This window comes from Esox lucius, chromosome 7, assembly GCF_011004845.1.
Source record: "Esox lucius isolate fEsoLuc1 chromosome 7, fEsoLuc1.pri, whole genome shotgun sequence".
NCBI classification, from domain to species: Eukaryota; Metazoa; Chordata; class Actinopteri; order Esociformes; family Esocidae; genus Esox; species Esox lucius.
In genome coordinates this window covers 39,710,179-39,728,485 of record NC_047575.1, presented here as the reverse complement: position 1 = coordinate 39,728,485, position 18,307 = coordinate 39,710,179, and the positions used below count along the sequence as shown (strand labels likewise).

Sequence of the window (18,307 nt, the reverse complement as noted above, 5' to 3'; positions counted from 1 at the left end):
AAAATAAAAATCAGATATCTTATGTACATATTCAGTCCCTTTGTTCAGTACTTGAGAAGTGCCTTTGGCAGCAATCAATCCAGTTTATTTCCTAAAGCCCTTTTTACAACAGCAATTGTGTCAAAGTGCTTATATAGACACCCAAGAAACCCTAAACCGCAAGCAAAAACATGGTTTGATTCACAGGAAAAACTCCCTATGAAGAAACTTAGAGAGGAATCAGACTTCTGGCTGTGCCGGCTGAAGATTACAAATGATAATAATTAATAAATGCATGTGGGCTGTGTCCAGTGTCTATAAACAGATCACAGTCTCATTGGGTACGTCTCTACCAGCTTTCCACACCTGGATTTTGGCAGTTTCGCCCATTCTTCCTTGCATATCCCTTCAAACTCTGTCAGGATGAGTAGCGTCAGTGAACTGTGATCTTTAGGTGTCCCCACTCAGGGACATCCACAGACTTGGAGTGCTGAAGGCTTGGAGTACTGAAGCCATTCCAGCGGGGTCTTGGTTGTGTGCCTCAGATTGTTGTAATGCTGAAAGATGAATCTTCGCCCCAGTCTAAGGTCCTGTGTGCAAGGGTCATTCTGGCAGTTTCACCCATCTTGGAAGAAAAACTCTGAAGCCCTGGTAGAGTGGCCATTGTGATTTTCATTACTTACCTCACCAAAGCACTTCTTGCTTTGTTACTTAGTTTGTCCAGACTGGCAGTTCTAGAAAGAAATCAGGTTGGAGACCACCACAATGATGGAGCCCACCATGCACCTCGGAATTTTCAACAGGCCCACTTTAGCAATTATCTTTTCAAGTAAACAAACACTCAGTACTTGCATTAATACCTCAGTGAAATTCAGTGTTGTTTTGCTTCTCTACCTTGACAAGATACAATCCTGTTTCCCCCCTTCAAATTAACACTCAATACAATCTGGCTACCTCAGTATAAATTGTCAATCTGCCTGCCCCAACACCAGTTGTCAATCTGCCTGCCCCAACACTAGTTGCTTACTGTTGTTTGAGGCTGGGTATCTGTATAAGCATTTTGTGACAACTGCTGATATAAAAATAGAGTTGTAAAGAAAATGGGACTGATTTGTCTATATGCATTGAGATTCCCGAGGTTTCCATGAGAACTGAAGCAAATTAGCGAGGCTAGGATTTATTTTCTCTCTTTTGGTAATTTTTAAGAAAGTATAAGGTTGGAAAACACAATTAAATAGATTATTACCATAGCCTAAATTGACAGGGAGCGTCATCCTTTATCTGGGGGTATCCCCCATTACGAGTGATTTGTGTCTGCCTGGGTAATCTCTGGCCACCTGGATGTAGCAATTATTACATTGCCTGGTCGAAAATATTTGAGCCACATTCGATAAATTATTTTTATAGACAAGAATGTTTTTTTGAGTGGGACACAAAATGTCCCACTCAAAAAAAGAATAGCCTACATAGAAGGATTATTTCTAAGCACACAGTCAATAATATTTTAATTAGTTTATTAGGCCCCACAAATGTACTAAATGAAAATTACACAACACTGAAATTATTCCAAATTATTCCATTTGAATTTAGTTTTAATTTCCATCTAATTTTGATGATGTACAAGGTAATAAGAGACACTGTCGACCAGTTCGCTACGATCAAAGGATATCGGCATGAATAGCCTTACAAAGGCCTAAAGCACTGTTGCTTAGTAAACCCAATACATTTGATAAATAAATAAAGGAAAGGAAGAGTTACAGTTAGTCTACACTGTCACGGTGCCACCTGTGATCAAGCCAGCCTCCGGCTGCTGGCACCGCTTTCACGGTCTCCACTATTAAGCACACCGGTTCCTGATCACATCACCCAGGACTTCCCATCATTATGCACACCAAATTGCTAGGCCTACAGCTAAGAAAAACTGCACCAGGGTTTACATTAGCCGGCAAAGGCCGTATTCTGACAGATTAAAATATCAACTGTCAAAATGTCCGGTGGTAAATATGCCAAGTGAATAAGTAAATAGATTAATAGCATATTAAATAGCCTAATATTGAGTGACCTGTATGATCTGTTGCCAAGAAAACAGCAAGCCTCCCCTCACCCTCACAATAATAAGACATTACTGAGTCATGTGACTGGCTTGGCGCGAGAATCAAAAGCAGCACAAACCGGCATAGACATAATAAAGAGTAGACCCTGCATTGGCTGCTGGGCGCGGGAAATACGTCCGCCATCTTGGACCGGTCGTACTCCTAATTGCGTTGCAGCAGAAACAACGATGCCAGAGCACTGTGGAGCATAGTCCTGCTCATATCGGCGGACCATCGAAAGCAGGGCTCGTGGGATTACTTTTCACAAGTAAGATTTAACATTACCGTATAATTGGTTGTATTTTGTGACTAGAATATTACCAGAGAGTTGAGAAGGAGCAAGGATCTTTGATATTACTGTAATGCACCAGCCGGTGTTCACCCAGCTATGAACTGAGACTTGATTAGTCATATTCCATAACACTGGCTTAGATTACAACTGACACAAGAATGCTATTGTAGAAATAAAACAAATATTACTGGAATAACATTGGCCAGCTTATTTTACACAAGTGGCACAGACTGTATCATATATAGTCGTATATATAAATAAAAGACAGTATTATCAGTGTTGGGCAATACTAGCTTAGCCAGTAACTTAGTATTTTGGTGGTAGCTTCACTATTTCCAGAGTCAAGGAACTTTTCAGTAGTAGTAACTCCTTTATTTACAAAGTAGCTTGGCCACACAAGCTACACTTTTCTTGTCATGTCAAATTAGCACAACTTAAAGTAGCTTCCTATGTAGTGAACTAGCCTACTGCTGTGTTTTTGTTATTTATTGTGTTCCTAAGATGCTCCTAACTGCTTCAGTTTTGTTTGTCTGAATTGTTTTGTATTTAGTGTTTTTCAGGTCCTAGATGCTTCTAAATGGTATGTATTACACAACATCAACTTTATGCAGGTGTCAGAAAGATTGGTATGTATGTTGATAGGATGTTATCTTGTTTACATGTTTTTCAATATGCAGTTTTGTTTCTGTTGGCATTATCTTGTATTCAATGTGTTTTTCAGGTCCTAGATGCTTCTAAATGGTATGTATTACACAACATCAACTTTATGCAGGTGTCAGAACGATTGGTATGTATGTTGATATGATGTTATCTTGTTTAAATGTTTTTCAATATGCAGTTTTGTTTCGTTTGGCATTATCTTGTATTCAGTGTGTTTTTCAGGTCCTAGATGTTTCTAAATGGTATGTATTACACAACATCAACTTTATGCAGGTGTCAAAAGGTTAGGTATTGTATGTTGATATGATGTTATCTTGTTTAAATGTTTTTCAATATGCAGTTTTGTTTCGTTTGGCATTATCTTGTATTCAGTGTGTTTTTCAGGTCCTAGATGTTTCTAAATGGTATGTATTACACAACATCAACTTTATGCAGGTGTCAGAACGATTGGTATGTATGTGTTGTTTTCAAGTTATCCCAGTTCTGCAATTACATTGTTCCAAGTTAATGTTCCTTTGTGTACAAGTATACTGTATAAGTTAAACAAGAAACTGATCCCATTCCTAAAAACATGGATGCAAACTAATTATCTATCTGCCCTGGTAGCTGTTTCCCATTTTCATTCTCTGTGAGTTTGCACCCCTGTGATAGGCACTTTACTGCTTTGTATTAACAAAATCACATGGGGCTTTCTTGGGGTGTCTTTGCCATGATCAGAGTAATACAACTTTTTTATTTTGCAGGTACTTGTCGGTCATCGGATTTGTCATCAATATCGACGTGTGATGCTGATGATTCCTGAACTGCTTGGGGCTCCTTTTTAATTCAATCAGCGCATCAGGTAGGGTTGGTGTTCTTTTAATTACAATTAATTTGGAAAATATACCTAATGAATAGCTTCATGTCTTGTGAGTAATGTATGTATTGTGTGCCTGTTTTCCATACGAGGCGGCTGGAATAACAATCCATCGGCACGCCAGTTCCAGGCCATCTTCTGCCGGCTGATGGTTCGGTGTGGTGTCTCACCTGGTGAGACAGGCAATGTGGCAGCCCAGGATAACACTGTCCCTGTCTGCAGTGGAGATGTCCTCTCCTGAAACTGCTGAAGAGCACCCATCTCCATTCGCCCACATTTGCCCCTTGTGTGTGACCACAGTTATCTCCCCACTCGGTTTGGTGGTCTGGTGGCAAATGCTCTGGTCAACATAGCAGGGTTTGTAGTCCGGAAGATTCTACGAAAACTGTCCTGTGATGTGTGCCATGCGAGCTTGGTCAGAGATGCTGTACCATCGTCATTTGACAAGAGCTACCACCTTCTAAACCTGAAAAACAACGGCGGCCGAGTCATTCCATCACAAGGCACAGTGAAGGCTTTTTTTATTTTTTATTTTAATCTTTGTATATTAAGGTTGCTTTGTTCTTATTTTCTCTGTTTTGTAAAGTGTCTTTGAGCACTGTGTAAAGCGCTATATAAATATAATGTATTTTTTTATCATTATTATTTTAATAAGGTGCTGAGAGCTGCAGAGGGGGTGATTCACCAATGCAAGCTCCTGAGGTGTCGACAGTCACACACATCGTCCGGGAGGAGATTGGAACGGAGGATGTTTTTTGCTTGGGGAACACATTGAGGAGACTCAGTTTGGCATCGACAACCATCAGTCTGACTTGTTGTCATTGGTTGTGTCTGTGTTTCTCAAAATAAGTCCCGCACCACATTGCCAAACTCACCTCTCTTGAACTGCAGAAAGGGAGCACGAGGAAGAAGCTCTGCAAAACTGTCCTCTTTCAGGGGTTTTAGAGCGTGTGTGTGTGTGTTGTTCCATGACAATTCAAGACTTTAATCCTAAATTCCGGCATCCAAAAACTAATTCTAAGCTTTATATCTGTACTTTTAACCTTACTCATCACACATAGTATCTTTATGTCATATATGTCATCATTCTGACAAGATTAACACTGAAACTGAAAGCAATGGCTTAAAACTGCCTGGAAACAGTGGTCTGTCACATTATATGTGAATACTGCTGTGTTGGTGGGTCTGTAAATACCTCTGTTTGTTTGTGTTTCATGAACTCTAGCCTCATGGTGTGTGTCTCCAGGAATCCAAATGTTGGTCTCCTTTGCCTTACACTGGGTTTGTGAGCTTGTGTATAGTGAAATGTATCTTTACATTATGTCTTTGTGATTGTCTTAACCCTGATCTCTTTCCCTCTGGGTTCTGTAAAGCACTTTGTAACTGTGTTTTGAAAATTGCTACATTAAGTTTGCAGACTTTTCTAGGGAGTTTCAACATAGTAAATGTGCAGTTTAAATAAAAACCGTCACTTTTCATTTCATCCTGCTATTTTAGACAGAGTACTGGGACCCGTGTGTGTATGTTGGGAGGGGGGCTGCGAAATTAAAGAGAGAGAGAGAGAATGAAAAAAATATATATATACTGCCACTATTTACACATTAGGTGTATCAATCAGAATGATAGTCAAACTGGAAATGTCCCTGTTCTTCTCCCTTTTTGGGGATAATGTTCCCAGTTTTGTTCTCGTTTTGATCTCGGATGTCTATTACTGTTAAATGATATTACTGTTAAGCCCACTATGAATATTAAAATACCCTGAACCATGTATCCTGTATCATAGCTACATGACCTTATGACCGAATGACCTTTGCAGCAAAAAAAAAATCGTGAAAATCAGTAAGGTATTCACTGAGGTATGATTAATTAAGTGCGCTGACAGCTTACAAAACAGATTACAATGAATGGAGTGGCTGACCGGTCCAAGATGGCGGCCCCACGGCTCATCAGCGCCAGTAGCAGAGCCTGTCAAACTCTTTTTTGCGCACGTGGGCTAGACATCCTATGGAAACCAACGAGAGGCAGCCACATCCCTCTGAGCGACATGGACGTCCTTGCTAGTTAAGCCCTCGAGTGGATGTTTAGCAGGACGGACGGGACATCACGGGATGTTGTGCCGCGGCACTGCAACTGCGGCAGGCCTCGTCGCGGACCGCCCCCTTGGCGCTAGAATGCCTCGTCGCGGACCGCCCCCTTGGCGCTAGAATGCCTCGTCGCGGACCGCCCCCTTGGCGCTAGAATGCCTCGTCGCGGACCGCCCCCTTGGCGCTAGAATGCCTCGTCGCGGACCGCCCCCTTGGCGCTAGAATGCCTCGTCGCGGACCGCCCCCTTGGCGCTAGAATGTCTCGTGGCGGACCACCCCCTTGGCGCTAGAATGTCTCGTCGCGGACTGCCCCCTTGGCGCTAGAATGCCTCGTCGCGGACTGCCCCCTTGGCGCTAGAATGCCTCGTCGCGGACCGCCCCCTTGGCGCTAGAATGCCTCGTCGCGGACCGCCCCCTTGGCGCTAGAATGTCTCGTGGCGGACCGCCCCCTTGGCGCTAGAATGTCTCGTGGCGGACCGCCCCCTTGGCGCTAGAATGTCTCGTGGCGGACCGCCCCCTTGGCGCTAGAATGTCTCGTGGCGGACCGCCCCCTTGGCGCTAGAATGCCTCGTGGCGGACCGCCCCCTTGGCGCTAGAATGTCTCGTGGCGGACCGCCCCCTTGGCGCTAGAATGTCTCGTGGCGGACCGCCCCCTTGGCGCTGGATTTAAATGTTTTGAAATAAATAAGCGAAAACTAGAGTGGTTAATCTCCTCAACAGCGGAACAAAATCTGCTGATGGGACTTCATGAAGAATTTAAAGTGCCAAAAAGGTCAATAAGGCCGCAATTGACAAGGCAAGGGAGATAGCTTTGCAAAAAATAACTGACAGTTTAAATGCGTAAGACATACTTATTCATTTTTAATAAATGAACATTCAGATCACAAGATAAGACTGGCTATATTATAAGGCTAGATTATATCAGATTTATAATCAATCAAAATTAATAAGGCTAACAAACGTGAACTGACATAACTACAATGAATTTAAGGTTAATTAGCCTAATTCAGTGAAGTTTGAAGCCTTTCTGACCTGGTAACCCTTGGGCTATTCATTCTCGGCAGCTACATATATCTCAAATGGGGTAAACTGAATAGCCCCCAAAAAATGTGGCTTCGATTCTAGATATCATGATAGCAGGCAACTTCCATCGCAGAACATCTGACCAAAGGGTGACCAATGATGTGACACACTTCACTTGGCCGAGCTTTCATTTTAAATTGCTCAGCATGACTAAGAGTTAATGCAGTGTTGTCTTTCAAAATGTAAATTCCAGTTCTGAATTTTATCAGCATTGCTCACATTCCAGAATAATATTTTTTACTATGGATCTGACATTTTGTGAGGTTTCAAATCTGGTTTTGCCTAGGCCTTCTGCAGCTTCATGTTAGTGCTATGACACTTGTTTAGGGAAGGAAATACCTGAGTTTCCTGATTGTTCTGTGCTCATAAGGTAAAGTGAAACATTAACTCTGTACATTGCAGTTACTACTTTGTGTGAGGCAGACATTGAAATTGACATTTCTGTGAACAACTGCCAGGGTAACAGGATTTGAATTCAAAGAAGTGTTGACATTCAAATTTATTTGACCTATTTTTATAGATATAGCACATTTCATCTGAATCCAATGACTACTATTTTGCCTGACTGTTTCTGGACAGATGCCCCCAGTAAATTCCTGTATGTTTAGGCAATGGAAAGACTTCAGATTGATATAATCTGCCTCCACAGGTCCAGATGGGGACTGACATCCTAGCATGCAGTTGCCTTTGCCAGACCTTCTGCATCACCCACACTGTACAAGAACGTCCCACATGCAAAGAAACGCAGAGCTATGCAGGCAGATTGAACAGTGGTCAAGGCTTGGCTACGTTGAGTGTGCTTCCTTATGTGTGGTTTCAGCAGACTGCATAGGTAAACTTTGCTGGTCCTACTAAACCTGTACCTCTCCCACAGATACTCATCAGGGAAGCCCAGTGGAGAACTTCTGTCTCTGAAGACCCTTGGGGTTGGTGGTGTAAATGCTCTGTGTGGAATCTGAGCACCTTCATCCACAGGGTTGCTGAGCAATGGACATGCCATAGTTGGTAGCAACTGGCTTGTCTTGATGCACTGCTTGGACAAGCTGAATCTCAAATCGCATACTTGCATACTATATAGTATGCCAGATTAGTATGCCAGAAGATTAGTATGTCTCAAACCATTGTCTGCTAAAAATAGTACGCCAAAAGTTCCTGGATGGTCTACTATTTCTGGTGGATTTTCATGCATGCTTTTCGGGGTAATATAGACCACACCTACTTGCGCAGTGAAATTGGGGTTTCCACGATTCTCTCGTCTTTTCACATGATGAAAAAGCCAGTTATCATCACCTGTATTGATAGTTATTGCATCAATGTCGAACATTGCTGTACCCTGAAATGAAATAGCTTTGCCAGTGTAAAGTTCATCTTTAATCTCGCTAGCAATTACTCAATTCTTATGACTATTCCAAGTACTTAGATATTCAAATTACTGGCTTATACGTTTTTTTGCCATTAACAAAAGCCATACAGTTTATAGATGCTATATTTAGTGGAAGTAAACTTTATAAGAAATGTTAGTCAGTTTAACATAATGCTTAATGGTGTCAAGCAAAATACTCAAACTTGGCATGATGTTCATGCGCACATTTTTTTAATGTTGAGACACAATATCCAGACAAGATAGGTCCCAATCAGACCCAATACTGGCATACTAGCTTACTATATACTAGACAATACATACTTTACCATCATCCATGAAGTACGTACTGTACTTGTAGTACATAGTATGTAGTATGCGATTTGAGATTCAGCCATATTCTTGGCCTTTATCAATTGATTGGCTTATGAAGACAGTGAACGTGGTAAAACATGCTTTTATTAACTTGTTTATTTCTACTTATATGTTCTTTGGAACTAAATTAACACGTCAATTCATGCTTGGTCACAATGACAGAAAATAGCCTGAACTTGATGAGCCTGAAGTGATGCGAGAAAATTCACAGAACGTTCTTTCGGGATTCTGTCTCCGCCTGTTGGACATTCTTTGAAGCACAGCTAAATTAAGCTTGACAGTTAGCCTGGGAGGGAGCAGGCTAGTTCAGAGTAGGGTTGCCACCCGTAACGCATAATGCGGGATCGTCCTGTATTGAAAAATGGAATGCACTGTCCCTTACAGTCAATACGTGATGCAATTTGTCCTGTATATTCGTGGACACAGTAGGGGTAAGCGGGGAAAGCTGTCACACTGTTCATACCTACAAAACTAGAGGTGCTATCTTAAAAATCAAATAGCTACTTTGTGTGACTACATGTTCTATGGTCAACTTCCTGTTCACGAGATCAAGATCACTGTAATCTGAAGTGAGCAGAAGTTTCTTACTTAAAAAAAAAAAAAAAAGAGTAAAAAATAGCTTGGTTAGGAATGAACATTGAAAATTATAATTTTGCACTGCGTAGAGGAGACAATGGTGTGTTTTTTGATACTTTAGCTGCAGTCCTATGTTGAGCTAACCTTGAGATTGAGCAAACATGCGGTCATGTTGTCTCAGTGACCTTGAGGCAAGTCTTCACATAGAACATTGCAGCTTTTTATTTCCTTTCCAAAAAAGGTTGTCAAGGAAGGTTTAGTGTTTTTGAGGAACAGAAGGGTTAAAATTAAGAGACCACTGTAAAATGAACACTTCTGTTCCTCACTCAAAAGTTTCCTTTTCAACCTTTTTGGAAAGGAAAGAAAAAGGTGCAGTTGTGTCTTAATTTTTCTGGAGCTGCATACGTATAGTTTAGAGCAGCAGACATATACCTGGATTACACAAGACAGTCTCTGTGTCTGTGTGTGTGTCTACTAACACACTGCTTTCCCACTGAATTCCTTGGTTACCACTATTCTTGTTCATCCAGAAAATATTGTTGAGTCATCTCAACTGAGCAAGCAATTCCACAAAAACGATTTTGACATAAGTTGATTTCATTTTTTTGTTATTTAGAAAACATTGCCATGTAATGTGATGAAATTAGACCTCTAAACTGATTTTGTCAGTAGGAAGGCCTTTTTAGAACAATTGTTATAAAAAAAAAGTGATCATGTTTGGGGCTAAATTCCCCCTCTACTTTTTTTACCCCTGAGAATATATTGGTAAAATATAACAAAATGATAGCAAAAAATTTGCTGAAATATAACAAAAGTTCAAGATAGCCTAATATAAAGTTGTTTTTAGTTTAATAGACATTTTACTAAGCATATATTAACATCTAATATAACAGTCCTGTAGTATAACAGACTATAGTATAATAGTCAATTGGCACTGATATTGAATGAATTGCTCAATATTACTGATTCAATGTTTTTAAATTAATACTTCCGCACAGTTAACAAAACATTTAAAAATAGTCATCAACATTTAATTGAAATTGTAATAAATGTTATACATAGATTTTTGCCTTTGGATATTGGAATGTGCAATATCCATCCATCCATCTTGTTCCGCTTCATCCGGGGCCGGGTCGCGGGGGCAGCAGTCTAAGTAGAGATGCCCAGACTTCCCTCTCCCCAGACACTTCCTCCAGCTCTTCCGAATGCAATATCACATTCCAAAAATTACCCCATACATGCAGGATGCTAGAACAAGCATGTTGGACGGGCTTTTGATTTCCATGGACAGGCATGTGTTTCCTACTTAACCAACATAGAATAGTAACTTCAGCACAAGGGACAAAAAGCTAATAATTTTTGCATGCATGGCTTGCAGAAGCTATATACTAGCAAAATACACAGATGTCAATCAAATTTGACGTTTTTAGTAACTACATTTACAGTACTTACACATTCTTTGTAGCTTAGTGATCACATCATTTAAAGCACATCTTCAATTCCATTTGCAGAGGAAGGCAAGAGAGCTAGCCTATATTCCCAACAGTAATTAGTGAAGTACAGTATTGGGAAGCATTACCCAAACCATTTTTTGGGGGCAAAGCCTTGCCGCCGGGTCTGTATACGTGATTAAAGGATACATAAAAGTCAATACATAATATAATACAACAGTACATATAATACATAAAGGGCAAGACTAAAATGGAGAACACTCAAGACAACTAAAATGATAAAATCTAATTAAAGTAATATGATAAGACGTTATGAGAAATTGAATAAAACCAACAACTGATTAAAACACAGTAAGAGGATGTTAAAAACAAGTAAAGAGTGGATTTAACAAAAACCAAAGAACAACCTCAGACTGAACTAAAAGCAAGAGAAAAAGAGGGGTCTTTAAATTGTATTTAAAATGTTCAGTGGTGGAATGACAGTTTTAAATGTATTGACTATTCCAGAGCATGGGAGCAGCAACAGAAAAGGCTAGGCTACCCCACCCTTCCTGGAGGGTCTGTTCTTGCTTCTTCAAAATATACCAAATTATTTTTTTATTTTGAAAAACTTCCTGCCTATGATCTAATGTTTTTAACCTTAATATAATTGATGCAACTGTTCTTTACTCCTATTGACTCTATTTCCATTACCTTCATGTTGAGAATAGCAGAGCACTTTGAAATTGATGCAAACAAAGCACAAATTGGTGCATAAAAATACACAATGCAGGAAATTAAGTGTCTGACACACAAAATCTCACCGGGGAGGACCCCCAGACCCCCTGCTTTTGTGTCCCCTGTGCTTGGGGCTGTTGGCAAGGTGTCCCTTATTTTTCCACAATGAAGGTGGCAATCATAGTTCAGAGGTATAAGTTATCTAGGTTACTGAGGAGGGACTCTCACTTAAACAAGCTTTTCCTTTATCTGCCTTGATGAAATACCCACCAGGACTGGGAGAAAAGGACTGAACTAAATACACATACTGATGGGCTACCACAAAACAGATGAGTGGAACCACAGGTGAATGTAATTAATCTAATTAACTAAACAGAACAGGAAACACCAAGTAAGGACTGGAACGATCCCATTAGGTTGTAATCTTTACAATAGGAGCTTGCATGTGACTTCAGGGGGACTTTATTACCAGGCTGGTTTTAGGTTAGTGAAGACATGCCCTATCAGGGAGACCTTTATTACCAGGCTGGTTATAGGGTAGTGTATACATGCCCATCAGGGGTTCTATATTACCAGACTGGTTTTAGGGTATTGTAGACATGCCCCTTAAGTGGGTATATATTACCAGGCTGGTTTGGAGATACTAATCCAAATGACCTGGAAACAAAGTGGTTGTGTTTGGAACTACTAGTCCAAATGACCGGGAAACAAAGTGGTTGAGTTTGGAGCTACTGGTCCAAATGACCAGGACATAAAGTGGTGATCGAAATTTAGATTGACTTAACTACAAAATTCTCAAAAAATGTCATGATTGTGATGCATAGCTTTATATAAAGGTAGGAAAACATTACTGTAGTAGTACACAGCACAAACTGTCCATCAGCATAAATCTACTGAAATATTGGGCAGGGCCATCAGAACGAGACTCTATTCAGCTTAGGGGGAAAAAGTAGACCAGAGTGCTCAACTGGATGTCTTGTTCACCTGTCTCATTTACCTTACTGTCTCTGGCTCTGCTTGTACTTCTTGTTCTTCTAAACATTCAGTTTAGAACATTAAGGCTTGTGCTCGATATTTATGGACTGAGTTCAGCTAATTAAAACTGCTGGCTGACTTAGCTGCTACTGCCTCAATTAACTTTTTTGTGTGGCCAAGAATCTGTTCTTAGTCCTTGTCTCTCTATTTTACTGGGCCTACATGGGGTTTAAACATAGGCCACTGAGTTGAAAAGAATTGTGAGCCTACTCTAAATATATGTGCCACACATTGGCTTGGTCACTCTAAAGACATTGTGAACTTTGGTCATGTTTATTTGCCTTTAAGTTACTTCTCTGACCTTTCCATCATCTGAGCTGTGTATGAAGGCTGTCATACTGTAGCAGACCTGATTTTTAAACTCTTATAAATTCCATGATACAGTGGGGAGAACAAGTATTTGATACACTGCCGATTTTGCAGGTTTTCCTACTTACAAAACATGTAGAGGTCTGTAATTTTTTATCATAGGTACACCTCATCTGTGAGAGACAATCTGTAATTGCAAACAAAGGTTTCTGTATCAAATATTAACTTCTGCTTTTCTGATGTATCAAATACTTATGTCATGCAATAAAATGCTAATTGATTACTTTAAAATCTTACAGTGTGATTTTCTGGATTTTTGTTTTAGATTCCGTCACTCACAGTTGAAGAGTACCTATGATAACATTTACAGACTTCTACATGCTTTGTCAGTGTGAAAACCTGCAAAATCGGCAGTGTATCAAATACTTGTTCTCCCCACTGTACATATCAGTCTAAACGTTTCCTGACTGGTCAATTTGTCAAGATACATACAGTAGGTGTCGATAACAGTCTATCCTAGTTAGGCGGTGTTTGTCCTACCTACTTAATGTAATTACACCATTACATAAATAACAGCTACTTGTACTACATGAAGATATAAAATTACACTTCTCGCATTTCACATATGTTGTTATAGATGCATATTGAACGACTAAAGACTTACCAAATGCAAATTACCTCTCTTGGTTTCGTCTAAAAAACAAACGTATATTGTCCCATACATTCCCAAACAGGGGGGGCTCCCAGGGAGCCAGCCTGGGGACAATGCAACTTTTCAGGCTCTTCTCCATAGCTGGTCTGAACAGGGCTTCCAGGCTGTCTGGGTTCCTGTACTGGATTCTGCTCTTCTTCAGGCACAGCCGGGGGAAACTCCTGGAGGGGGAGGCCAAGTTGTCCCCTCTCAGGGTGACAGTATGGCCTGACATCACCGACTTCAGGCCCCACCAGCGCAGAAAGAGGACAGATTCGTTGCACTCCGCAGCGGCCCGCAGAAGTTTCTCCCTGATTGGTTGGTTGATGTTATACAAGTCCAGGTGACAGTATTGTATTAAAACAGACAGGTATTTTGAAAACAAGACAAACCTCTTCGCTCCTCTCTCCAGCAGTTCATTCATTTTCCTCAGGTTCTCCTCCATGCCATCCAATCTCAGCAGTCCACTGCTCACCTCCACTTTCTGCAGTTCCTCCTCTTCCATCCTTTTCAAAGCCACACGGAGCTCAGCAAACCTGGAGGATCGGAATTACCCTTCAATACCAGGGATTATCCTGGTAGCTTCTACACTGATATTAAAATGATGATACTTATTGTGAGGGTTGTTTTTGGAGATCATGGAGAAACATTATATATTATTGTGCTGGGGGAGTAGGGAAAGTTCTCCTTCTCCACTAAGTTCTCCTTCTCCACTCTAAATCGTTGTTGATATGAGGAAAGCATTTTCTGAATTTTCTCAGTCTCTTCCAGTTTTAAACTTAGGAGGACATGAGGTCCTGGTCCACACCTGCGGAGTACCTGGTTTGGGCGGCCTGTTGCTGTCCCTGTCCAAAGTCCTCCTGGATGTGTTGCAGATCAAGACGATACCTGACGATTTCAGCTGCCACTGTGCTGACACCTCCTCACTCCCTGTGTTGTCCCATGCTCTCACCTGGTCTAAGTTTAAATAGAATCTGGACTTAACCCTCACGCATTTATTAATTATAAAAATTGGACTCTTAATATATCATCTGGCACACCCAGAAGAGGACTGAGCCTGGGTCCTCTCTAGGTTTCTTCCTAATTTAGGCCTTCTTAGGGAGTTTTTCCTAGCCACTGAAATTCTACACTACTGTTGTTTGCTCCTTGGGATTTAGGGCCAGGTATTTTTGTAAAAGCACTTTGTGACAACTGCTGATGTAAAAAGGGCTTTATGAATACATTTGATTGACTGAAACAAATGGTGATAGGTGTCCCTGTGGTGCCCAGTCCATGGAGTTGTCATGACAATGGATACATCTCTCCTTCCTCCTAGCAATCTTTCCTTCCTCCTAAAGTGTGCATTTAGGATTGAGATATGATTGTGAGTCATATATGTTATCCTATCTCATTATATCTCTATGTGATGGTCCCAATCTGTGTCATCTCATTACATCTGTTTGATGGTCCTTATCTCATTATGTCTCTGTGTGATGGTCACAAATTGTGTAAACTCATTATATCTCTATGTGATGGTCCCTATCTCATTATGTCTCTGTGTGATGGTCCCAATCTATGTAATGTTATCAAATCTTCTTCTGATGGCTATCTCATATCTCTGTGTGATGGTCCCAATCTGTGTAATCTCCTGATATCTCTTTGTGTTGGTATATCTTATCACGCCTTGGAGCTTGTTTAGACAACATTTAAATAATATTTGCATAGTATGAAAATACTTTTTTCTACTCACACTATACAGTTGCTGGTCATAAAATTTGAATATCATCAAAAAGTTGATTTATATCAGTAATTCCATTCAAAAAGTGAAACTTGTATAATATATACATTCATTCTACACAGACTGATATATGTCAAGTGTTTATTTCTTTTAATTTTGATGATTATAACTGACAACTAATGAAAACCCCAAATTCAGTATCTCAGAAAATTTGAATATTGTGAAATGGTTCAATATTGAAGACACCTGGTGTCACACTCTAATCAGCTAATTAACTCAAAACACCTGCAAGGCCTTTAAATGGTCTCAGTCTAGTTCTGTAGGCAACACAATCATGGGGAAGACTGCTGACTTGACAGCTGTCCAAAAGACGACCTTTGACACCTTGCACAAGGAGGGCAAGACACAAAAGGTCATTGCTAAAGAGGCTGGCTGTTCACAGAGCTGTGTCCAAGCACATTAATAGAAAAAAAGTGTACAAGCAATAGGGATAACCGCACCCTGGAGAGGATTGTGAAACAAAACCCATTCAAAAATGTGGGGGAGATTCCCAACGAGTGGACTGCAGCTGGAGTCAGTGCTTCAAGAACCACCATGCACAGACGTATGCAAGACATGGGTTTCAGCTGTCGCATTCCTTGTGTCAAGCCACTCTTGAACAAGACAGCGTCAGAAGCGTCTCGCCTGGGCTAAAGACAAAAAGGACTGGACTGCTGCTGAGTGGTCCAAAGTTATGTTCTCTGATGAAAGTAAATTTTGCATTTCCTTTGGAAATCAAGGTCCCAGAGTCTGGAGGAAGAGAGGAGAGGCACATAATCTACGTTGCTTGAAGTCCAGGGTAAAGTTTCCACAGTCAGTGATGGTTTGGGGTGCCATGTCATCTGCTGGTGTTGGTCCACTGTGTTTTCTGAGGTCCAAGGTCCAACGCAGCCGTATACCAGGAAGTTTTAGAGTACTTCATGCTTCCTGCTGCTGACCAATTTTATGGAGATGCAGATTTCATTTTCCAACAGGACTTGGCACCTGCACACAGTGCCAAAGCTACCAGTACCTGGTTTAAGGACCATGGTATCCCTGTTCTTAATTGGCCAGCAAACTCGCCTGACCTTAACCCTATAGAAAATCTATGGGGTATTGTGAAGTGGAAGATGCGATGTGCCAGACAATGCAGAAGAGCTGAAGGCCACTATCAGAGAAACATGGGCTCTCATAACACCTGAGCAGTGCCGCAGACTGATCGACTCCATGCCACGCCGCATTGCCACAGTAATTCAGGCAAATGGAGCCCCAACTAAGTATTGAGTGCAGTACATGCTCATAGTTTTCATGTTCATACTTTTCAGTTGGCCAACATTTCTAAAAATCCTTTTTTTGTATTGGTCTTAAGTAATATTCAAATTTTCTGAGATACTGAATTTGGGATTTTCATTAGTTGTCAGTTATAATCATCACAATTGAAAGAAATAAATATTTGAAATATATCAGTTGGTCTGCAATGAATGAATATAATATACAAGTTTCACTTTTTGAATGGAATTACTGATATTAATCTAGTTTTTGATGATATTCAAATTTTATGACCAGCACCTGTATAACAAGAATCTACTGTTGGACCAGATCATTACATGTGTATCCAAACGGATAGGCTGTTTGTTGTGTGCAATCATACTCTAATTAGAACGTACCTGTTGGTAATCTGTGATTTGTGTGTGTCAGCCTTCAACCTCAGGGTGGTAACCTCCATCTGCTGCCTCTGGGTCAGCTTCTCCACCTTGGAGATGTCCCCTCTCAGCACCCCCAGAACCGAGGCCACGCGCTTCTGAATGTCCTCCCTGGCTTCGTCCAGGGGCTGGAATCGATGACCTTGGTGCACTCTGCTGTCCCTACACACCAGGCACAATAGTTGTTTGTCCTTCTTGCACCACAGCTTCAGGGGCTGGTTGTGTTCGGGGCACACCTCGGAGCCCTCACTTCTGGCCCCTTCAATCTCACTAATTCCTGATTCTATTCCACTTCTCAGCTCTTGCATTATGTCTCTTAGAATTCTGTTGACCTTGAAGCGACTTTGCTTGATTGGATCCAGACAAACTGGACAATGTCGGTTGCCGGCTTTCAGACTATCTTTAAGGCATTGTCGACAGAACGTGTGCTGGCATTTCAGAGAGACAGGATCAATGAAGATGGCAACACATATAGAACAGAGAAGATGGTCAGAGAGGAGATGATCTGTCAAGGAGCTGCCTGTGGCCATGGTGTTCTGACGGCTTCGGAGACACAATTAACTTCTTGGAATCAATAACTGTGAGCTGAAGAGAACGCCTGACGTGTTTTTTATAGACTAGGTTTCGTTTTTTTTAAGTTTCGCTTCCCCTGAGCCAAGTTACGGGATCTGACAGGGGCGGAGCTGAGCCTCAACACTCCGCAGCTAAAATCTTACTATTGCTACCTGATTTCCCACCTAAAACATAGAGGAAGATAATATTATTATTTAATAAAATTATCCCAAAAAATACGCAGGTTTTAGGTACAATGATGAACAGACGCTTGTTATTATGCTACAACAAAACGTCCCCGCAAGTTACAAAACATCGCTGGACGCTGCTGTTGGACTTGGATCATGACTGTATTCCCTACTTCGCTTGAAGCTGCGATGTTGCTCCCGTCACTGCAACGTGAGATCTGTTAACGTTACTAAAGACTTCTCTTACAGGCAAATATTATATTTAATTTGTATAATGTATAATATAATTTTCTTTCCTCTGAGTGGCAGACATATCTACGTTCCATTTTTATGTTTTGTTACTTAAGGTAGATATCTTCCACAGTTCAAACCCTTATAGCTGATGAGCCGACAAGAACCGACGTTACACCCAAGGTTGCCATATATCAATGACAATATACTAGAAAATCAACTTGTAGACTCCACATAAAAACCGCACACACTATTTCTTCTATACATTCCTATCTGGAAACCTCCGCATCTGGCAAAACTGGTTATACCCCCACCGTCACATATTGGTCGATCATAC

At 40.9% G+C, this 18,307-nt stretch overlaps 1 protein-coding gene across 2 annotated transcripts; it reads right to left on the bottom strand.

Annotated features, from left to right (window-relative positions):
- Nucleotides 1–13,261: 13,261 nt before the first annotated feature.
- LOC105029977 (nuclear factor 7, brain-like) lies at nt 13,262–18,007 on the bottom strand. 2 transcript variants are annotated; one of them, XM_013134670.4, is made up of 3 exons: nt 16,964–18,004; nt 13,954–14,097; nt 13,262–13,872 (listed from the first exon to the last, which is right to left on the bottom strand). In XM_013134670.4, exons 1-3 carry the CDS (start codon nt 17,527–17,529, stop codon nt 13,545–13,547), a joined length of 1,038 nt encoding a protein of 345 aa, XP_012990124.1. In that variant the 5' UTR covers nt 17,530–18,004; the 3' UTR covers nt 13,262–13,544. The 2 variants fall into 2 exon arrangements, with proteins under 2 accessions (XP_012990124.1, XP_012990123.1); XM_013134669.4 differs by having other exon boundaries at nt 13,262–14,097; nt 16,964–18,007.
- Nucleotides 18,008–18,307: the final 300 nt, after the last annotated feature.